This window comes from Hemiscyllium ocellatum, chromosome 11 (genome assembly GCF_020745735.1).
Source record: "Hemiscyllium ocellatum isolate sHemOce1 chromosome 11, sHemOce1.pat.X.cur, whole genome shotgun sequence".
NCBI lineage: Eukaryota > Metazoa > Chordata > Chondrichthyes > Orectolobiformes > Hemiscylliidae > Hemiscyllium > Hemiscyllium ocellatum.
This window is the reverse complement of record NC_083411.1, coordinates 4,263,800-4,287,978: the sequence shown is the minus strand read 5'-3', so window position 1 is coordinate 4,287,978 and position 24,179 is coordinate 4,263,800. Positions and strand designations below refer to the sequence as shown.

Genomic DNA, 24,179 nt, shown 5'->3' with positions numbered 1-24,179 from the left:
GTGAGGGGATCCAGTTTAAATAAAGATTTAAAGATTGCTTCTCGATAAAGGATGCTGTTAAGAAACAGGTTGGAACTTGGTTTTGTGGTTTATATTAAGATCCTTCTAACTGGATAATTTACTTCTTATGTAATAGTTTCAGTGGTTAAAGACCATCCTTGTTGTGAGTCTTTGGAAAAGGCAGAGGGAGGTAGATTTCTGAAGACCAAGGGGATATACAGGAAGGTAGAGCTGAGGTTAAAATCAGATCAGCCCCGATCTTATTAAATGGGGGGAACAGGCTTGGAGGGCCACATAACTTACTCTAGTTGCTGAATGGAATATATTCAGTGATCAAACACCAGATTAACCTACTGCGAAAGTTCACTGCAGGTTTTATTTGGGGATCTGATTAGTTTATTCTTACCATCTGCAGGCATGTTACTAACTTCTTGGAGTTGCAGAGAGTTCAGGGTGATGAAAGGATCACAATCTAAACTAATTTAATCCAAGGGCAATGACAAATGTTCCACCCCTGGAATATGTTGTAATATTAAATATGACCAGGAGGAATTTTGTCTGATGCAACTCATTCGCCATGTACCACATGGCAAATGATGCCTGAAAAGATAATTGTGTTGATCTTCATAAATGCATTGGTAAATGTAAGCACAGCAGCTAATAATGGCTGATAATAGTTGTATGTTGCATGTCACCGTGTCATTTGATCTGCTGGTTAATAATATCACGTAGAGGGAGGGGCGAACCAAAACTGGAAACAAATAAACAGGGTGTCATAGCATTTGCCGCCAGGTACTGGGTTAAACTGTAAAAGCAGAGGTGTACCAGCTGGCCGAGTTTCTGGCTAAGATGGGAAAATCTCTGTCATGTGTTCATCCTGTTCAGGCGGGTGCGCAGTGAGGCTGGGTGGTTGGTACTGCAGCTCTGTGCCGGGACACTGAGGTGTTGCTACATCCAATACCTGCCTGTGTGTCTCTGTCTCGCTGCGTGGGTGTTTGTGTGTGTGTGTGCTCCTTTGCCACGTTTACATCCAAAAACCACTGTGTTGGCTGCCTCCGAGTTTTTATTTGTTAAGGTGACCGGAATATTCACTGGCGCCTGTTCCTGTGATGAATCGGGAGGTGGGGAGGAGACCACTTTCTGCGTTTTTTGTTGCGGGTGAGATGCTGAGTTGAGCACAGCCTGTGAACCGGCTTGTTGTGTAGGAGGGAGAGGATTTCACAAACAGAGTCGACATGGCAGCCGTGGACAATCTGAAGATCTCCGAGGCCGAGATGGAGAGCTACTATCTGCTGTGCAGTGCCTGTTTACTGCTGGAATCCACAGTGAGAAGTAGGTGCCAAAAGTTTGCCTCTATTTGTGGTGCTGGTGTGATAGTGTTAACATTAGTTTGTGCCGTTTTAAAAATGTCCTGACCGTGTGAGACTTTGTTTCTATTCTGCAGCAATCAAGTGGCGTCAATGATTCATTTAGTTGAAAATAAACAATTTATTTAATATTCAGGTGCACATGTCCGTTCTGGGTGTGAAATCTAATCTCGGAAAATGACCATTTATACATTTCAAACCTCGCACTGTTGGTCAGCAATAAAATGTATAAGCAGCTTTGTTTTTATTTAACGATATTGACCAGGAACTCCAAGCCGAGCCTGCTTTTTTTCTCTGTCTGACTTGGAATGTCTTTCCAGTTTAGCAAATTTTGACAATACTGCTGAATCAGATCTAATTACATCTGCACAGCCGGTACACAAGGAGTTTCCAGATTGTATTTTTTTCCGGGTTTGTACAAGGCATGCATTTCTCAGTTATGACACGGTGTAACCATTCATTAAAGGCAACACTGTAGACTTTTATTGATTTTCGAAGGCGCCTTAATTCTTCTGAATGAAAGTCTACAACTTGAGTGAATCTCCTAGGAGGAAGTGATGACTGCAGATGCTGGAGATCAGAGCTGAAAATGTGTTGCTGGAAAAGCGCAGCAGGTCAGGCAGCATCCAAGGAGCATCCTCTTCAGGAATGAGGGCTCCTGAAGAAGGGCTAATGCCCGAAACGTCGATTCCCCTGCTCCTTGGATGCTGCCTGACCTGCTGCGCTTTTCCAGCAGCACATTTTCAACTTGAGTGAATCAGCAGCTTACAGGCGATGACACTGTTAATCACAAATGTGTACAATGTGTCCTCACTAAGTGTCAATGGCTAGCCCTACTTCCGAGCGTGAATATATTCCAGATTTGATGCTTGTTAAAGCTTTAGACAATACCCGACATGGGACACCGGTTAGCCAGTCAGCGATGTCCACTTCCCTTGAATGAAACAAAAACATTTATACAGCGCCGCTCACAGCCCCAGGCCATCTGATAGCACCTTTCAGGTGCACTCATTGTTATAATTTACACCCGTCTGTGAATAGCAAGTTCCCATAGACAACCAGGAGCTGCTCTATCTTAGCCTGCTTGGCTGCTCTCTCTTATTCCTGATGAAGGGCTTATGCTCGAAACGTCGAATTCTCTATTCCTGAGATGCTGCATGGCCTGCTGTGCTTTGACCAGCAGCACATTTGCAACCAGGAGCTGTGGCCAGTGATGTTGGGGAGCAGGTACGTTTTATCTGGGATGCTGAGTGAAACTGCCCTCCTGTGGTGACATAGGATCAAATGCCTCTCATTGGAGGACAGATGAGGCCTTCATGTCTCATTTGAAAGATGGCACCTCTACAAGTACAGAATTTCCTTCACACAGGCAGTAGGGTTCTGGGTTGGATCTCAATGACACAAACTTTGTGATTCAAAGCTCAGAGTTAGTACCCACTCAATGGTAATTGAAGCTTAGAAAGTTAGCAACACGCTGATCACAAGTGTTACATTGAACAAATGAATACCATCTGTTTCTTCACATCCTGACAACTGTCAAAACTGAGAAATCAGCTGCACACTGCTGGCACCTCCACCGCATAAATCCTCCTTCCTGCTAAAAATACTCCAATCCTGTTTGCATGCAGACTGTAGACTCAAAAAGTCACTTTCTGTTCACCAGGAGCACAGAAAGAAATTTGACCTTTTCAAACCCAGCTGTAGTCTTGTGCTCTACTGTAACAGTGAGGTTAGTTCAGTCCACATGCATTTTCAGGGATAAACACTTCTCTTTTCTTAACATTTCAGTGTGATTAATAACCAGCCCTGAAAAAAAAATCACAGATTCAAAACATTTAAACCAAAATATCAAGCTGTGCTAATCTTAAAGCTGAAAATATGGTTCACAGGAGTACATGAAAAATTAATATAAACATCGTAAATGTAGGGCAAATGCAGACCTAAGTCAGTGACTCTAAGGCAGTGCTTCCCAAATAATTCCCTACAATGACTTCATTTTGAAATTGTCCTGACCGCTGTGTGAAAATTGTAGGGTTTGAGGTGATGGGGGTAAGGGAGGGCATGTGGGGAGTAGAGGGGCACCGGCGAGAGTCAGGGTTGGGGGCAGTCCTGTGTAAGAGGGCTCCTGGAGGTCAGTGCGGGATGTTAGAATTCGATGATGGGCATCTCTGTATGGAGCTTACGACTGTGCTTGAGGTCCTGACCCCGACATGGGATCAGGATGTAATTACATGGAGAATTGTTGGTTCAGTGAATATCCTCTTTCTAAGGCAGTTTCACCTGAGGACCACAACTGACCTTGCTGCTTTTCTTGTAACTCTCATTCAATGTAGGTAACATTGTAGCCTATTGGGTTAGAGGGGCCTGCATTGATCCTTCATGTTTGAGGGACTTTTGTGGCGTAGTGGTAGTCTTCATACCTCTAGGGGTGGGTCAGTGCCTCAGTGCTTAACACAACTGCCTCACAATGCGAGGGAGCTGGGTTTGATTCCAGCCTCAGGGGACTGTCTGTGTTGAATTTCATGCTCCCTCCGTTTCTGTGTGGGTTTCCTCCGGATGCTCTGGTTTCCTGCCACAGTCCAAAGATGTGCAGGTTAGGTGGATTGGTCATAATTTGCCCCATAATGTCCAAGGTGGGTAGATTAGCTGTTGGAAATGCAGGGTTACAGAGCTCGGGGTGGGTTTGGGTGGGATACTCTTTCAATGGGCTAGTGTGGACTTGATGGGCCAAATGGCCTGATTCCACACTCTAGGAATTCTACGATTCTCTAAACAAGGAAGCACAGGTTCAAATTCTTCCTGCTCCAGAGGTGTAACATAAAATGTCTAAGCAAGTTGATTAGATCTGCCTGGTTCACTGATGCACAACAGAATTGACTGTTTAGTCTTCATCTCAGTTGTCAATTGTCATACTTCTGTATGATACTGAATACTTTAGCTATTAACTTTTCAGAACAAATATTAAGCATTTTAATTTGTAAATGAATGAAATAGCTGAAATGAAGTGAAATAAAATTCTTCTTAAGACTAAGGGGCTTTCTCGGTGCAGTGCTAATGTCCTGCCTCTGAGCTAGGAGGCCAGGGAGCAACTCCCACCTGCTCCACAGGTGTGTCATAACATCTCTGAACAGGTTGAGATAAGAAAAAGCATCTTGAGTCTGATAAGTTGGTTGAAATGAATTAAGCTGCAAATGTGTTGCTGGTCAAAGCACAGCAGGTTAGGCAGCATCTCAGGAATAGAGAATTCGACGTTTCGAGCATAAGCCCTTCATCAGGAATAAGAGAGAGAGAGCCAAGCCGGCTGAGATAAAAGGTAGGGAGGAGGGACTAGGGGGAGGGGCGATGGAGGTGGGATAGGTGGAAGGAGGTCAAGGTGAGGGTGATAGGCCGGAGTGGGGTGGGGGCGGAGAGGCTGTTTGAGAACGTGGCTGAAGAGCTTCTGTGCAGAGGAGATGACCTGGGGGGTGCAGTGAGAGAGGGACTCACTGAAATCCTTGTAGAGGGAGGAAGAGAGCTTCTTCAAGGAAGGCATCCTTGTAAGAGGATTCGCAGTAGAATGTTACATACGGCAGTACCGAGGGAGCTCATAGACTGCACTAGTTTAAGAAAGTGGCCCATCAGTATCTCCTGGGCAATCCGTGATGGGCATCAAATATTGGCCTTGCCAGTAAATAAGTATACGTGAAATTGAATCATTTCCTCAACATGATGTCCCACGCCACCCAATGTACTCTTCACAACAAAATGTTGGTTGCTCAAGCAACTTGCTTCATTGAATAAACTGCTTTGCAATGGGCTCTGAGGCTACAATTGAATTGTAACTTCCTGTGTCACTGTATCTATTTTTCCCCAAAAAACGGAGTTCTGTTGACTAGCTGCATTCTGGATAATTTAGAAGTTTGTGGTCTTTAGTTATTGGTGTGCAGCTTGGAAGTTATGGATAAATTTATAGCTTTGATAGAAATAATAAATGGAATATTTTTAACTGAATGCCTGTTAAACAATGCATATGGATCTCTTATCCAGAGAAGACAAAAAATGGGTTGAATTATATAATGGGCTGGTCTGCTGCTCAGAATAAAGGGCAAACCATTTACACTGAGAGGAGGAGAGATTTCTTCACTCAGATTGGAGTGAATTTTTGGATTTTTTTTGCTCCTGAGGGCCACTGAAATTTAGTCACTGAATGAGTACAAGCCTAGATCGATAGATTTCTACAAACCAATAACATCAAGGGACATGGGGTTAGCGCGGGAAGACAGAGTTGAGGAAAGTGGTCAGCCAGGGTGGAGCATGGTAGAGTTGGTTTGAACATCTGGCCTACTTCTGTATTTCTGGTCATTCACATTGAAACTGCTGCTAAACCTCGCCAAGACATTAAGTCATTTTCGGGCAGTATTTGACCCATCATGTGATGTTCACAAGACCTTAAGACATAGGAATGGAAGCACATGTGTGTGATTGGTGGAGGGATTGAAGGTTAAGGTTGGGGATATGGTACTGATGAACAGGCTGTTTTATCCCCGATGGTGTCGATCTTCCTGAGTGTTATTGGAGCTGCACTCATCCTTAGAGTAGGGAGTATCCTATCACACTTTTGACCTCTGCCTTGTAAATGGTGGACAGGCTTTGGGGAATCAGGAGGTAAGTTACTTGCCACAGTATTCCTAGCCTCTGACCTGCTCTTGTAGCCACTATATTTATATGGTTGCCCCATCCATTTTCTGGTCAATGGTAAACTGCATGATGTTGATAGTATTCACTAAAGGTAATGTCATTACATATTGTAATGGTTCCAGCTGATGGTACTATTGGACAAGTCAGATCCCAGGGATAAAGTCTGACTTGATAGATCAATTTTTATTTATTCATCATGGTGTCATTCACTGAAACATGGGTACACAAGTCTGCAGATTTTCTTTATCAAGCCAACCCAAAATGTTCCATTTATGCCTACTGTCTGCTTCCTGTTGACTAACCAATCCTCTCTTCAGGATAATATGTTACCCCACTACTCCATATGCTGTTAGTTTGTAGTCAACCTTTGATGTGGGACGTTATTTAATGTCTTTTAAAATCCAAGTACAGCACATCTACAAGTTTGCCTTTATCGATATTGCTTGTGTTACGATCCCAGCCAATGTACAACCTAAAAACCAAAGAGTTTTCAAAAGAAGATTCAAATGGATCTGATAGATGTCTAGACATGTTGAGTTCAGACCCTTTAGAAATGTAAGACTTTGACCCAAATGGATCTAAACAGATCTGAAAGCGATGCTGTTCTGGCAAAGCTGTGCATCTCGGTGTGCTCAGGCCTATATGGGCAAAGCAAAGATACTTTTCCAAAGAGTCCAACCATGGATGGCACGGTGGCTGAGTGGTTAGCACTGCTGTCTCACAGCGCCAAGGACCCAGGTTCAATTCCAGCCTGGAGCGACTGTCTGTGTGGAGTTTGCACATTCTCCCCGTGTCTGTGGGTTTCCTTCCGGGTGCTCCGATTTCCTCCCACAGATCCAAGATGTGCAAGTTAGGTGAATTGGTGGTGCTAAATTACTCGTCGTGTTCAGGGATGTGTAAGTTAGGTGCATTAGTCAGGGGTAACTGTAGGTTAGGGTGATGGCTCTGGGTGGGTTACTCTTCAGAGGGTCGGTGTGGGCTTGTTGGGCCAAATGGTCTGTTTCAACACTGTAGGGAATCTATGTGATCTATTAACTTGGTGGTTGATTCTGAAATATAGTCACATGTCACTGCAGTGTTTCTTTAACAATACAATAGAAGTTTATTACACTAAAGAAAACCAAAAATAAGCAAAAGCAAACAAGATATCTAATTATAAAACACAGTTTGAAAAATCTCAAAATATGCAGCATAACAAATTTAATTATCTTATGCGATACTGTGATTCAAATCTGGAGTAATTATCCCCATAACAAATATTCGAGTTAAATTTAACTAATTATCTCTAATTTCTTTCCTGTCAAGCTTTATCACAATGAACACTCACAAAAATGAGGGCTTAGACTTTCTCAGCTTTTAATTATCTGCAGATTTCTAATTGGATGACTCACATCTTAAATGGAAATATGGCATATGCCCGAAACGTCAAATTTCCTGTTCCTTGGATGCTGCCTGACCTGCTGCGCTTTAACCAGCAACACATTTTCAGCTATAAAATTGAAGGTGGCAGGATTGAGGGTGGGTGTATCCTGACATAGAGAGAGGACTAGTTTGCAGACAGGAAACAAAGACTAAGAATGAACAGGTCCTTCATTGATTGACAGCCAATGATTAATAAGGATTGTGTTTGGACTCCGGTTATTCACAATATATATTAATGATTTAGGCAAGGGAATACATGAGTAATTGTGAAACAGATCCCATTCTAATGACACACTCTCCCAACTACACATCTCTCAGACCCACTAGCTCCCCAACACCTTGAGCTGACACCCAGCACTCTCCCTGGAGACCCAAGTCCCCTTCACTCTACAGGATCTGCTGCTCCACACCACCTTCACCTGGACCTGCCTCCATCCCTTTTCCAGCCTACTCTGGACATGTTTCCTCCCCTTACCCACACCCAGCTCTGGACCTGAAATACCCCCCTCACACCCCACTGGGACCCACCATTCACCCTTCCTAGACCCTGCTAGACCTGATTTCCCACACTCAGCCTAACCTATGTTAAATGCTTATGTGCTCAATCTCTTTCCAATGTACATCCTGGCATACTACTCACCAGCTCCTTCCAGCCATCAGTCAATATAAACGTCCCATCCCGGCACCCTCACCTCACACTGACTTATTGTTCACCAGCAGCTGTCGAAGTAGTTGTCAGGACATTGAAATGTTGGAATGGGGACAGCTGACCCCAGTGAATATGTGGCTTGGTTTTTGTCCTCCTTGACAGCTCTGCCCTACGATCAGAAGTACAGTTCCACATTTCCGATTGGAATCCCGTGTTAGAAATGTGCAGCTCTCTCTTGGTTGACAAAGAAGGAGGAGGCGTGTGTGCGAGATTGCCAGGCCTCGGAAAACCTGGAAAACCTGGTGCTCACGAGGAGACTGCAAACCTACAGGAAATTCTGCAAATGAGACTTTGAAACGTTTGCCTCTTGATGGAGCAATTCTTCTTCCTGCTAGTTAATTTCACTCTTGGTGTTAATTGCACGATCAAAAACTCAACAGAATGAGCAGCTTTAATCAGCAGCAGGACCAGCTGCCTGAGGTGAGCTTGCCTTTTGGGGGGGGTGGGGGGGGTACTCTGCTGTTGGTTCATTGACGTTGTCTGGTTAAAGATTAGATTAGATTCCCTACAGTATGGAGACAACAAGCCTTCACCGACCCTCTGAAGAGTAACCCACCCCGACCCAGTCTCAGTCCCCTTCCCTATATTTACCCCTGACTAATGCACCTAACACTATGGGCAATTTAGCATGGCCAATTCACCTAACCTGCACATCTTTGGACTGTGGGAGGAAACCGGAGCACCCAGAGGAACCCACGCAGACACAGAGAGAACATGCAAACTCCACACAGACAGTTGCCCGAGGTGGGAATGAAACCCAGGTTCCTGGCGCTGTGAGGCAGCAGTGCCAACCATTGAGCCACTGTACTGCCCATGGTTGGACTCTTTGGAAAAATATCTTTGCTTTGCCCATATAGGCCAGAGCAGACTGAGATACACAGAGTTTGAGCATTTGCATCAGGACTCTCATTACAGACCAGTTCTTCTTGCCCAAAACAGTGACATCATCAGAATGGGCAGATGTTCCAAAATGTGAGCATTTAACTGTTTCCTTACACAATCCCCAAGGTACTGTTGGTATATTAAACCCAGACCCTGCCAAATAATATCAATACTAGGAGTATGTTTCCTTTTCTATTTTCTCCATTCAGGGCTGTTGGCATAAATAGCAAAGCTGCCATTTTCTTCCTATCTCCAATTGTCCTTGAGAAGGTGGGGGTGAGCTGCCTTCTTGAGCTACTGCAGTCCATGTGCTGTAGCTAGACCAACAATGCCCTTGGGGAGAGAATTCTAAGAAGCAGCAACAGTGAAGGAACAGCAATGTATTTCCAAGTCAGGATGGTCAGTGGCTCGGAGGGGAACTTGCAAAGGGTAATGTTCCCTTGTATCTGTTGCCCTTGTCCTTCTAGGTGGAAGTAGTCATGGGTTTGCAAGATGCTGTCTGAGGAACATTGGTGAATTTTTGCAGTACATCTTGTAGATAGTACACTCTGCTGCTACTGAACGTCAGTGGTGAAGGGAGTGGATGTTTGTGGGTGTGCTGCCAATCAAGTGGGCTGCTTTGTTCTGCATGGTGCCAAGCTTCTTGTATATTGTTGGAGCTGGTGGAGAGTATTCTATCACACCTCTGACTTGTGCCTTATCAATGGTGGGCAGAGCTTTCTCCACGTATGGAGTCAGCTATTACGAGGAGGCATAGCTTTAAATTAAGGGGAGGTATGTATAGGACAGATGTTAGGGGTAGATTCTTTACTCAGCGAGTCGTGAGTTCATGGAATGCCCTGCCAGTAGCAGTGGTGGACTCTCCCTCTTTATGGGTATTTAAACGGGCATTGGATAGGCATATGGAGGATAGTGGGCTAGTGTAGGTTAGGTGGGCTTGGATCGGTGCAACATCGAGGGCCAAAGGGCTTGTACTGCGCTACATTTCTCTATGTTCTATGTTCTCAATGGTAGAGGTCTCAGGTTTAGAAGATGCTGTCAGAGGAGCCTTTGGTGAATTGTTGCAGTGCATCTTGTAAATGTACATACTGCAACTTCTGAGCGTTGAAGGGAGTGGATGTTGATGCTGGTGGATGAGCTAATGCCCTGCAGAGTAATCAATTGGCTGTTCTTTAATTGCAATTTGCTGTGTGTAGGATCTGACTGTTCACACATGAGCTGCTGTGTTTGTTATATCATAACTGTGGCTGTACTCCTGAATATTTCATTGAGAAGAGAGCACCTCCAACAGTGTAGTACTCTTACAGTAGGCCAGCAGGAATGTAGGAGTCAAAAGATGTAGCGCTGGAAAAGTACAGCAGCATCCGAGGAGCAGGAGAATCAATGTTTCGGGCATAAGCCCTTCATCAGAAATATGAAGGAGAGAGGAGGCTGAGAGGTAAATCGGAGGGTGGGTGTGAGGCTAGGGGGGACGGTAGCTAGGAAGGCGATGCAGGTGGGGAGTAATTGTGATAGGTCGGTGGTAAGGGTGGAGCAGATAGGTGAGAAGAAAGATGGACAGGTCCAGAGGGCGGTGCCGGGTTGGAGGATTGGATCTGGGATGAGGTGGGGGAGGGGGGATTTGAAAACTGGTGAAGTCGATGTTGATGGCGTGTGGTTGAAGGGTCCTGAGGCAGAAGATATAGCGTTCATCAGGATTAATAACCTTTCTTAGATCCATCATATTCTGACTCAGAAGACAAGAATGTTATCAATTAAACTACAATTGGCAGGTAAGTGGCCCTGCCTAGGGTGGGTACTGGAATACATCAGAGACTGTTCAGGGTGAGGAGGTGGATTAACGTCAGGTGCAGCTATTTAATGCAGGTGTGTGGGTGTGATTGCTGATTCTCAGCTGATTAGAGCGATCTTACTGCAGGAACAATATCTATTCATTGAAGGAACTGTGCTACAGTCCAGTGCAGCTCTAAAATAAATCTATTGAATTCACAGAATGTTGAGTTATTAATAAATCAACAGGAATCTGATCCTAAACTCAGTGCCCTCTGCGTAAAGGTCAGATTTAACACTGGTGTCACCATCATTCAGCCCCATGTTTATCACATGCTTATTTTTGGAACAATTATTTGAATGAGACTTTAACTGATTCGTTGAAATTGGAAAGTAATGACATTGCACAATTTTAATTTGTCACACACATGAGCCGAACTTGTATTGTCTGAGACTGAAGCTGAACTAACAGGATGTCCTAGCTACTCGTTATTTTAAACCTCCCTAATCTCTGTAATCTCCTCTAACCCTGAAAGACTCCACAATCTCTGTGCTCCTTCAATTTTGGCACCTTGTATAATACATACAATCGATAGAAGTGACACTTACCAGTTCAGTGTAACTACAAAGACCACCAGAGATGACCCATCAGGACCCTCATTACAGACCACTTCTTCTTGCCCAAAACAATAGGATCATCAGAACGGGCAGATGTTAATGCAACTTTGGTTGGACCACCTGGCATTGAGCTAGGCACCGGAGACAACAAGAGCACAGTCAAACCCCCAAAGCCTTCCTCACTCCGTGGAGAAAAAAACAAAAAACTGCAGATGTTGGAAATCAGAAACAAAAACAAATTGCTGGAAAAGTTCAAGAGATCTGGCAGCACCTGTGGAGAGAGAAACTGATTTAATGTTTCAAGTCTGCTATGACTGTTCTTCTGAAGTCAAGCAATTGACATAGTCATACTCACAATGTCCCAGACATCACTGCCTACCAGTAACAGTATGGATGGGTGCAGCTCCAACAACACTAGAGAAATTTGACACCATCCAGGACAAAGCAGCCGCTTGATTTGCCCCACATCCACTCCCTTCACCACCGACGCTCAGTAGCAGCAGTGTGTACCATCTACAAGATGCACTACAGAAATTCACCAAAATTCCTCAGACAGCACCTTCCAAACCCATGAGGATGGGCAGTTGATGTAGTTTATATAGATTTCGGCAAAGCCTTTTGACAATGTCCCACGTAGGAGACTGATAAACAAGACAAAACCACATGGGATCCAGGATAACCTGGCAACTTGGATCCAAAATTGGGAGAAAGTGAGGGTTGCAGATGCTGGAGAGTCAGCGTTGAAAAGTGTGGCACTTAAAAAGCACAGCAGGTCAGGCAGCATCCAAGGAGCAGGAGGGTTGACCTGGTCGAATCTCCTGCTCTTCAAATGCTTCCCGATCTGCTGTGCTTTTCCAGTGCCACACTTTTCAACTCTGGATCCCAAATTAGCTTAGTGACGGAATACAGAAGGTGTTGGCAGAAGGCTGTTTTACTGGAGGCTGGTGTCCATTGGCATACCACAGCGATCGGTGCTGGATCCATATTGGTCGTTAATAGTATAGAAGAGCATATAGATGAGCAGATCAGTGGCAAATGGAATTTAATCCTGATAAACGTGAGGTGATGAACTTTGGAATAAGTAGCCAGGCAAGGGAGTACTCAGTGCATGACAGGACACTAGGAAGCTCAAAGGAACAGAAGGATATTGAGATGTTTGTCCATGATAGCAACAAGGCAGAGTAATAGGGCAGTTAGAGCATTCGGAACACTTGCCTTTATCAGTTGAGGCATAGCCTCACGGCGGCACGGTGGCACAGTGGTTAGCACTGCTGCCTCACAGCGCCTGTAGACCCGGGTTCAATTCCCGACTCAGGTGACTGACTGTGTGGAGTTTGCACGTTCTCCCCGTGTCTGTGTGGGTTTCCTCCGGGTGCTCCGGTTTCCTCCCACAGTCCAAAGATGTGCGGGTCAGGTGAATTGGCCAAGCTAAAATTGCCCGTAGTGTTAGGTAAGGGGTAAATGTAGGGGTATGGGTGGGTTGCACTTCGGCGGGTCGGTGTGGACTTGTTGGGCCGAAGGGCCTGTTTCCATACTGTAAGTCTAATCTAATCTAGCTTATAATAACAGAGACGTGATGTTGGAGATGTACAGAACTTGGGTTTGGCTTTAGCTGGAGTACTGTGTGCAGTTCTGGCCCCCACACTATCAGAGCAACGTGATTGTACTGGAGATGGTGCAGAGGAGATTCACCAGGATGTTGCCTGGGTTGGAGTATTTCAGTGAGGGCGGTGAGGGTCTGGAATGCACTGTCTGGGATGGGAGTTGGGACAGGAAACCTCACAATCTCTATTATGGTGAGCAGTTGAAATGTCGTAACATTCACATTGAAATATTTCAGATTCTTAAGGGGCTTGACAGGATAAATGCTGAGAGTCTGAGACTCTTAAGACCAGAGGACATAGTCTCAGAATAAAGGGGAGTCAATTGAAGACTGAGACGAAGAGAAATTTCTTCTCTCAAGGGGTTGTGAGTGTTTAGAACTCCTTGCCACAGAGAGCTGTGGGGGCATGGTCCTGGTGTATATTTAAGGCTGAGATCGACAGATTCTTGATCAGTCAGGGAATCAAGGGGTTATGGGGAAAGGACAGGACAGTGGACGTGAGGGATGTACAGAATGGCCTATTCCAGTTCCTATTTGTTATGGTCTTATTTCAGCAATGAAGAGGGGCTGGGTAAGCTCAGGTTGTCTTCTTTGGAGCAGAGAAGGCTGAGGGGGGACTGACTGAGCTGTATAAGATTCCACAGGGCATGGACAGGGTGAATAGGAATCAACTATCCCTTAGTTGAAGGCTCAATAATGAGAGGGTACCATTTGGCTGGAGGGCAGAAGTGTTTTCACTCAGAGGACGGTGAGGGTCTGGAATGCACTGCCTGGGATGGGCGTTGGGACAGGAAACCTCACAATCTCTACAGCGGTGAGCAGCTGAAATGTCATAACATTCAAACCTATGGGCCTTGCTCTGGGAAGAGGGATTAGTGCCAATAGATTGAGATAGACTCAATGGGCCACAGTGCCTCTTCTGTACCGTATCACTGTATGACCATTTCCACCTGGAAGGTTAAGGGCAACAGAAATACATGAGAACACCATCCGCTACAAGTTCCTCTCCAAGCCACTCACCCTCCTGACTTGGAAATATATCGCTGTTCCTTCACCGTCGCTGGGTCAAAATCCTGGAAAGCTCTTCCTAATGGCATTGTGGGCAGCAGTTCAAGTGCAACTCAGAGCGGGTGATAAATGCTGGCCTAATAGAGTCACCCACGACCTCAACCCACGAGATAATGAGAAAAAACCGACACTGGCCCAGACTGTGATTCCTCCGTCCTGTGAACAAACTAAAAAGAAGTTGTCACTGAAGAATTATGTGCTGAAAATGTTAGTGCCAAGTAAACACTGTAGTTCTCAATTTATATTTCAAACAACATATGTTCATAGGAAAACAGTTTCCTTTTACCTCTGACTTTCACAAGATTCATAGACGCAAAGGTTTTTAGACACATATGTCATACTTTGGGTGGTGTGAGTATATGTGTCACATTTCAAAATGAAAATAAAGAGAAAAAAGCTAGTTTTGCACTTAAAGGAGCTTCTCATGAGCACAGCTTCCCCACCCCCGCCCCAATCCAGTCCTTCCTGGACGATCAGGTCCAGTACTGCGAGGAGGGATAAAGTGAATGACTACCTGTAGATTATCCTCCTGATCTCTGACTGAGCACAGCAACCAGAAACCTGCAGGTATAAAAGGATAGATCAATGAAATGTTGTTCCAGTACAAACCCATTTGGTTCAAGAATGTCTGGCCTACATGTGACTCCAGACTCAGTGATGTAGCTGTTGCTTAAATGCCCTCTGGAATCTCACAGCAAATCACGCAGTTCCAGGGCAACTAGGGGTGGGGAACAAATGCCAATGACATTTCCTTTCGCTGATGCATTGTCCAACCAGATCCCTGAAAGGGATTCACTTTCAGAATCAGAAACTGTGTGTCACCACAGCCATCAATCTACATGGAGCTGCCCAGACACTTAGGGGGAGTGTTGCCTGTCAGTGACCCACACACTAGCAAAGAGTAAAAAAATAGTTTGAAATATTGTACATTAGATGTTATCGCACACCTTAGGACGGTAAATAGAATTTGACATTTATTACTGAAGGAATGGCATTTAAAAATAGGGGAGTGTTGCTGTAACTATAAGGCATTAGTGACGGAACCTGGAGTGTTGTGTACAGTCTTGGTCCCTTTACTTGAGGAGGGATGTGCTGTCACTGTTTTGGAGGTAGTTCAGATGAGGTTTGCTAGATCTATTCTACAGGTGAGGGGTTTGCCTTATGAAGAGAGCAGTTTAGGCCCATACTATGTGCACTTCAGATGAATGAAGGGTGATCTAATTGAGGGATATAAGATGCTGAAGGGGATTGACAAAGTAGACATGGACAAGATGTTTCCCCTTCTGGAGCAATCTGGAATGAGAGGTCACAGTTTTAGGAAAAGGGGCCGCAGATTTAAAACAGAGATGAGGAGAAATTTCTTCTCTCAAAGGGTCCTGAATCTGTGGAATTCACTCCCCCAGATCCCCCCAGAGTGCACTGGATGCAGGGACGTAGATGCGATGTCAAGAAGGTACGACAGTGCCTCTTCTCCCTCAGACAGCTCAGGAAATTCAACATGTCCACAAGGACCCACATAGAACATAGAACGATACAGCACAGAACAGGCCCTTCAGCCCACGATGTTGTGCCGAACATCTATCCTAGATTAAGCACCCATCCATGTACCTATCCAATTGCCGCTTAAAGGTCGCCAATGATTCTGACTCTACCACTCCCACGGGCAGCGCATTCCATGCCCCCACCACTCTCTGGGTAAAGAACCCACCCCTGACATCTCCCCTATACCTTCCACCCTTCACCTTAAATTTATGTCCCCTTGTAACACTCTGTTGTACCCAGGGAAAAAGTTTCTGACTGTCTACTCTATCTATTCCTCTGATCATCTTATAAACCTCTATCAAGTCACCCCTCATCCTTCGCCGTTCCAACGAGAAAAGGCCGAGAACTCTCAACCTATCCTCGTACAACCTATTCTCCATTCCAGGCAACATCACCAACATTTACAGAAGCACCATTGAGAGTATACTGTCCGGGAACATAATGGCCTGGTACGGCAATTGCTCTGCCCAGGACCATAAGAAACGACAGTAGGTGGTGTGCACAGCCCAGACCATCACAGAAACCAACCTCCTATCCATGGACTCCATTTACACAGCTCGCTGCCGCAAAAAGGTTGTCCACATCATCAAAGACCCCTCCCACCCTGGGAATGATTTGCTACAACCTCTTCCATCAGGCAGAAAATACAGAAGCCTGAACATACACACACCGACAGGTTCAGAAACAGCTTCTTCTCTGCTGTTATTAGACTGATGAATGGACTCTCTCACTTCAAATAATGCTGATCTTACTCATGTTAATCTTGCTGCGTGCACACACCCCTGTGTGATGTACCCACCTGCCTCTGTCTAAGTTTTTTTTTTCTTTTCATTCTATGATCTGTACTTATTTGCTTTTAATGATCTGCCTGTACAGTTCGTAAAAAGAACCTTGTCACTGTACTTCGGCAGATGTGACAATATATCAATCTATCAATCAAACAATGATTGAGTAAATGTAAGGAGAGTATAGCCAGGTGTTTAATCAGTAATGGGCTGAAGGGTTTTGGAGAGCACGCAGGAAAGGAGAGTTGAGGCTGAGATCAACCCTGAATGACAAGCAGGTTTGAGGGGCTGAATGGCCTCCTTCTGTTCCTAACTCTCGGGTTCTTATAATTTAACCTGATCAATGGTTTTTCTTTCAGCGTTGTCAGTGACGATCTGTTATTGTCACATTGAGAAAACAATCTTTTGTATCATTTTTTGATACGATCTATTGTATAGGAGAAGCCCTTTGGCCCATCGTGCTGGTAACTGCTCTTTGATCAAGCTTTCCAAGTCTTCACCTTTCTCCACTCTTTCCAAAAACCTCCTGCTTCCACCACTCCTCCCTGTCAGTGAATTTCAGATCATCGCAAACACACGCTGCAGACTGTAATATTCATTCAGTACTGGCCTAGTACTGAGTCAGTCAGACCAAGGAAGATGGATGTCTAGGTTTGTACGAGTCAGTTGCAGACTGCGTGCTATAATAAACTCTCAGGTGAACAAAATGCTGTTCCATTGGATCTCAAGGCCCTAGTTTCCCGACTTCCTTCCCGAAACAACTGTGCCTCTGGGTCTCCTTTCCCTCCTGTATGGCGCTCCTTATGATTGAGACCTTATCGAGCTTTAGACATTGTAACCAGACAGCTCCTCAGTTGTCAGTTCTCTGCTTTCTCATTTTCCTGATGTAAATACAGGTTGTTGTTGGAGGATCAGGCATGTGCATGGACGTGGGGGTGACTGGAAACTGACCTCGTTCAAACACAGAAACATCGAAACTAGAAGGAGGAAGAGGCCATTCAGCCCCTTTGAGTCTGCTTCACCATTCAATATGATCGTGGCTGATCACCCAACTCAGTCTCCGCTTTCTCCCCACAGTCTTTGATCCCTTTAGCCTTAAGAACCGTATCTAACTCTTGAAAAATAATATTTTAGCCTTAACTGCTTTCTGTGGCAGTGAATTCCACGCATTCCCCACTCACTGGGTGAAAACATTTCTTCTCACTTCAGTCCAAAATGGCCAACCCGATACCTTTAGGCTGTGACCCCTAGTTCTGGGCTCCCTGCATTGAGAGCATCCTTCCTCATTCACCCTGTCTAGTCTTGTTAAAAGTTTATAGACTTGTTTTTTCTGATTCTGGATAATCCAAGATGGAGGACGGGAAAAATTTCTGTAAGAGCTGCTCCTTTTATTTTGAGGTATTTTAGGAGCTGGAGGTGATTTCCTCGAATTCCAGGAGCAGCAATTACTGTTTTATATGCTGTTGCATTGTTTTGGAACTTTGGAAAAAGAAAAGTCAAAACAACAGCAGTTTTCAAAGGGAGAAGGGCAGACAAAGGAAGCACATGGTGAGGACAGTGCAGGAGGGAGAGAGAGAGCGAGAGAACCTGCACAGTTACCGCCTTTGCTGTTTGAATTCATGTGTCGCTGGACATCGGAGTGCATCTGGGAAAATTAACAAACAGTGAATTTCACAACTAATCTTGGAGGAACCAGTTTGAGTGAAGTTCACAGCACAGAATCAGATAAGTTAACTGTTGTTTTTAGTCTGTCCAAGAGAAAGGCTGTATTAGTGAGCACTATGGGTTCTTTCTTGATTATATGTTTTTGGAGATAAGTCTGTTGGTTAAACTTAAAATACAAGCCATAGCTATTAATTTAATCTGGGGCAGTGTTTGTAGAGGAATAAGATGGTGTTATTTTCTGGGTCTGTAGATTGTGAAGGAGCAAAACTGGCCTTTGCAGTACTTCTTGTCAGATGTGGGAGTTTAAAGAGAGTTTAAGGGTTACTGCAGATTATATCTGCCATAAATGTTGTTGGATGTGAATCTTATCAGATCGAGTGATCGGTTGGAGAGACAGATAGAAGTGATGAGGAATTTACAACAGCAACAGTATGTGATGGATGGCAGTTGTAGGAAGGGGGGAAAGTCTCAGATACAGTCACATAAATGAGTTAACTCCAGGAAGGGTAAAAGAAGTAGGCACCTAGGGTAGGAGTCTTGTGGACATACCCATTTCGAACAGGTATGCTGTTTTGGAAAATGTAGGAGGTGATGGATTCTCAGGAGAACATAGCACGAACAGCCAAGTTTCTGGTATTAAGACTGGCAACGAGGGGTACTTTGCCTTCCAAGAGATCAATTGTGTTAGGGGATTCTGTAGTCCGAGGAACAGACAGATGTTTCTGTGGCCAGCAGAGAAAAAGCAGAATGGTGTGTTGTTTCCCTGGTGCCTGGATCAAGGATGTCTCAGAGAGGGTGCAGAATGTTCTCACGGTGGGGGGAGGGGCCAGCAGGAGGTCATTGTCCACATTGGAACCAACGAAATAGGAAGGGAAAAGGTCGAGATTCTGAAGGGACATTACAGAGAGTTAGGCAGGAATTTAAAAAGGAGGTCCTCAAGACTCCTCACAGCGCCAGAGATCTGGGTTCATTTCCCACCTCAGGCCACTGACTGTGTGGAGTTTGCACGTTCTCCCCGTGTCTGCGTGGGTTTCCTCCGGGTGCTCCGATTTCCTCCCACACTCCAAAAATGTGCAGGTTAGGTGAATTGACCACGCTAAATTGCCCGCAGTGTTTGGTGAAGGGGTAAATGTAGGGGAATGGGTCTGGGTGGGTGCGCTTCGGCAGGTCGGTGTGGACTTGTTGGGCCGAAGGGCCTGTTTCCACACTGTAAGTAATCTAATCTAATCTAATCTAATATCTGGATTACTCCCAGTGCTACGAGCTAGTGAGGGCAGGAATAGGAGGATAGAGCAGATGAATGCATGGCTGAGGAGCTGGTGTATGAGAGAAGGATTCACATTTTTGGATCATTGGAATCTCTTTTGGAGTAGAAGTGACCTGTACAAGAAGGACAGATTGCACCTAAATTGGAAGGGGACTAATATACTGGCAGGGAGATTTGCTAGAACTGGGGTTGGGATGATTTAAATTAGTAAGGTGGGGAGAGGTGGGGGGCATGGGACCCAGGGAGATAGTGAGGAAAGAGATCAATGTGAGACTGATACAGTTGAGAACAGAAGTGAGTCAAACAGTCAGGGCAGGCAGGGACAAGGTAGGATTAATAAATTAAACTGCATTTACTTCAATGCAAGGGGCCTAACAGGGAAGGCAGATGAACTCAGGGCATGGTTAGGAACATGGGACTGGGATATCATAGCAATTACAGAAACATGGCTCAGGGATGGGCAGGACTGGCAGCTTAATGTTCCAGGATACAAATGTTACAGGAAGGATAGAGAGGGAGGCAAGAGAGGAGAGGGGGTGGGATTTTTGATAAGGGATAGCATTACAGCTGTGCTGAGGGAGGATATTCCCAGAAATACATCCAGGGAAGTTATTTGGGCGGAACTGAGAAATAAGAAAGGGATGATCACCTTATTGGGATTGTATTATAGACCTCCCAATAGTCAGAGGGAAATTGAGAAACAAACTTAAAAGGAGATCTCAGCTATCTGTAAGAATAATAGGGCAGTTATGGTCGGGGATTTTAACTTTCCAACCATTGACTGGGACTGCCATAGTGTTAAGGGTTTAGATGGAGAGGAATTTGTTAAGTGTGTACAAGACAATTTTCTGATTCAGTATATGGATGTACCTACTAGAGAAGGTGCAAAACTTGACCTACTCTTGGGAAATAAGGCAGGGCAGGTGACCGAGGTGTCAGTGAGGGGCACTTTGGGGCCAGTGACCATAATTCTATTTGTTTTAAAATAGTGATGGAAAAGGGTAGACCAGATCTAAAAGTTGAAGTTCTAAATTGGAGGAAGGCCAATTTTGACGGTATTAGGCAAGAACTTTCGAAAGCTGATTGGAGGCAAATGTTCGCAGGTAAAGGGACGGCTGGAAAATGGGAAGCCTTCAGAAATGAGATACCAAGAATCCAGAGAAAGTACATTCCTGTCAGGGCGAAAGGGAAGGCTGGTAGGTATAGGGAATGCTGGATGACTAAAGAAATTGAGGGTTTGGTTAAGAAAAAGAAGGAAGCATATGTCAGGTAAAGACAGGATAGATCGAGTGAATCCTTAGAGTATAAAGGCAGTAGGAGTATACTTAATAGGGAAATCAGAAGGGAAAAACGGGGACATGAGATAGCTTTAGCAAATAGAATTAAGGAGAATCCAAAGGCTTTTTACAAATATATTAAGGACAAAAGGGTAACTAGGGAGAGAATAGGGCCCCTCAAAGATCAGCAAGGCGGCCTTTGTGTGGAGCCACAGAAAATGGGGGAGATACTAAATGAATATTTTGCATCAGTATTTACTGTGGAAAAGGATATGGAAAATATAGACTGTAGAGAAATAGATGGTGACATCTTGCAAAATGTCCAGATTACAGAGGAGGAAGTACTGGATGTCTTGAAACAGTTAAAGGTGGATAAATCCCCAGGACCTGATCAGGTGTACCTGAGAACTCTGTGGGAAGCTAGAGAAGTGATTGCTGGGCCTCTTGCTGAGATATTTGTATCACTGTTAGTCACAGGTGAGGTGCCGGAAGTCTGGAGGTTGGCAAACGTGGTGCCACTGCTTAAGAAGGGCGGTAAAGACAAGCCAGGGAACTATAGACCGGTGAGCCTGACCTCAGTGGTGGGCAAGTTGTTGGAGGGAATCCTGAGGGACAGGAAGTACATGTATTTGGAAAGGCAAGGATTGATTAGAGATAGTCAACGTGGCTTTGTGCGTGGGAAATCATGTCTCACAAACTTGATTGAATTTTTTGAAGAAGTAACAAAGAAGATTGATGAGGGCAGAACAGTAAATGTGATCTATATGAACTTCAGTAAGGCGTTCGACAAGGTTTCCCATGGGAGACTGATTAGCAAGGTTAGATCTCATGGAATACAGGGAGAATTAGCCATTTGGATACAGAACTGGCTCAAAGGTAGAAGACAGAGAGTGGTGGTGGAGGGTTGTTTTTCAGACTGGAGGCCTGTGACCAGTGGAGTGCCACAAGGATCGGTGCTGGGTGCTCTACTTTTTGTCATTTAACATAAATGATTTGGATGCGCGCATATGAGGTACAATTAGTAAGTTTGCAGATGACACCAAAATTGGAGGTGGAGTGGACATCGAAGAGAGTTACCTCAGATTACAACAGGATCTTGACCAGATGGGCCAATAGGCTGCGAAGTGGCAGACGGAGTTTAATTCAGATAAATGCGAGGTGCTACATTTTGGGAAAGCAAATCTTAGCAGGACTTATACACTTAATGGTAAGGTCCTAGAGAGTGTTGCTGAACAAAGAGACCTTGGAGTGCAGGTTCATAGCTCCTTGAAAGTGGAGTCGCAGGTAGATAGGATAGTGAAGAAGGCATTTGGTATGCTTTCCCTTATTGGTCAGAGTATTGAGTACAGGAGTTGGGAGGTCATGTTAGGCCACTGTTGGAATATTGCCCGCAATTCTGGTCTCCTTCCTATCAGAAAGATGTTGTGAAACTTGAAAGGGTTCAGAAAAGATTTACAAGGATGTTGCCAGAGTTGGAGGATTTGAGCTATAGGGAGAGGCTGAACAGGCTGGGGCTGTTTTCTCTGGAATGTTGGAGGCTGAGGGGTGACTTTATAGAGATTTACAAAATTATGAGGGGCATGGATATGGTAAATAGACAATGTCTTTTCCCTGGAGTTGGTGAGTCCAGAACTAGAGGACATAGGTTTAGGGTGAGAGGGGAAAGATATAAAAGAGACCTAAGGGGCAACATTTTCACACAGAAGGTGTTACGTGTATGGAATGAGCTGCTAGAGGATGTGGTGGAGACTGGTACGATTGCAACATTTAAGAGGCATTTGGATGGGTATATGGATAGGAAGGGTTTGGAGGGATATGGGCCGGGTGGTGGCAGGTGGGACTAGATTGGGTTGGGATATCTGATCGGTATGGACAGGTTGGACCGAAGGGTCTGTTTCCATGCTGTACATCTCTGTGACTCTATGATTCTGTATGATCCCCCTTCATTTTTCTGTAATAAATATAATCCCAGCTGATCCAGATTCTTGTCATACATCAGCTCTACTATCCTCGGAGTCAGCCCGTGTTACACATCCTCCATAGCCTCAGTAAGGAGACCAAAACTGCAGACAGTACTCACCAAGGGCCTGTATAATTACCGTAAGATTCCTTATTTGAGGTCCTCTCACGATGAAGGCTAACATACCATTTGCAAGAGCAGCAGCTTCTATTAATGTAGTGCCATTAATGTGATGATCCTTCCCTCAGCACTTCACAGGAACACTATCAAAATCTATTCAACAGAAAGCCACAAAAGGGTTAGGGCACGTTCAGTTGGTCAACAGGGCAGGATTCAAGGAGGGTCTTAGGGAGGTGGTGAGTGAAAGAGAGGAAATGTTTGGGAATTCTAGAGCTCACGGTCAAGGGAGTTGATGAGGTGACTCCCAGCAGGGCAGCTGTTCTAATCAGTGACAGGCAAGTGGCCGAAACTAAACTTCAGTGATCAGAGGGTTTTGGGATTGGAAGGGACTTACAGAGTTAGAACAAAGCCATGCTGTTATTGAATAAGCTGACACAATGTGATAAAGGGAAGTCTGATATTGCTGATTAAATTTAGGAATGACATGGTCTGGAAGGTAGCCTGAACAATGAAGGTTAGCTTTGATCATGTTTAACAATAGAAACTTTGATCTTTAATCCGCATTCCACTGGTTGGAGCTGGTTTGTGAAATGTCACCATTATTGACTGGGAAACTATACACGGAGTGAGAGACTCTTACCAGTTTTCTAGTTTGTTTAGTTGAAGATATCACCATTTGACGCAGTCTCTCATGTCAGAGGTGTCATTTTTCAGATGAGAGGTTAAATCTTTCAGGGGATATATGTAGGAAAATGTTAGCCAGGAATTCTCCTGATCGAACCTATGCTGTGAGATTTGTATCATCCACCAGGGGCTTTAATTGAACCCTTGAACTCTGAGTGTATCGCACTCTGTCAGCACTGACTCCGGGAGTGCCAAGAGAGGTATTGTGTTTCAGGTCCCTCGAGCCTGCTCCGCCATTCAATAAGATCATGGATGATCTTTTCATAGACTCAGGTCCACTTACCTCCCTGTTCTCCATAACCCTTTATTCCTTTACTGTTCAAAAATCCTATTATCTTTGCCTTAAAAACATTCAATGAAGTAGCATTGACTGCTTCACTGGGCAGGGAATTCCACAGAATCACAACCCTTTGGGTGAAGAAGTTCCTCCTCAACTCCGTCCTAAATCCGCTCCCCCTTGTTTTGAGGCTATGCCCCTAGTTCTAACATTATAATGGAGAGTAGGTCACTGATGAAGCAGCTGCAGATGGTTGGGTCTAGGACACTACCCTGAGGAACTCCTGCAGGGATGTCCTGGAGCTGAGATGACTGAACTCCAACATTGTCAATCATCTTCCGATGCAGAAAAGTGTGGTGCTGGAAAAGCATAGCACGTCAGGCAGCATTCGAGGAGCAGGAGAATAAATGAATTCCTGATGAAGGGCTCCGGCCCGAAGCATTAACTATCCTGATCCTCGGATGCTGCCTGACCTGCTGTACTTTT

General features: G+C 44.8%; 1 protein-coding gene across 2 annotated transcripts in view; it reads left to right on the top strand.

Annotated features, from left to right (window-relative positions):
• The first annotated feature begins 824 nt into the window (after positions 1-824).
• Positions 825-24,179, top strand: part of mcf2a (MCF.2 cell line derived transforming sequence a) — a 199,047-nt gene continuing 175,692 nt past the window's right edge. For both annotated transcript variants that reach the window (XM_060832397.1, XM_060832396.1), the window contains exon 1: positions 825-1,332. In XM_060832397.1, the coding sequence (XP_060688380.1) occupies positions 1,236-1,332 (97 nt within the window). In that variant the 5' untranslated portion in view covers positions 825-1,235. The remainder of the gene's footprint in view (positions 1,333-24,179) is intronic.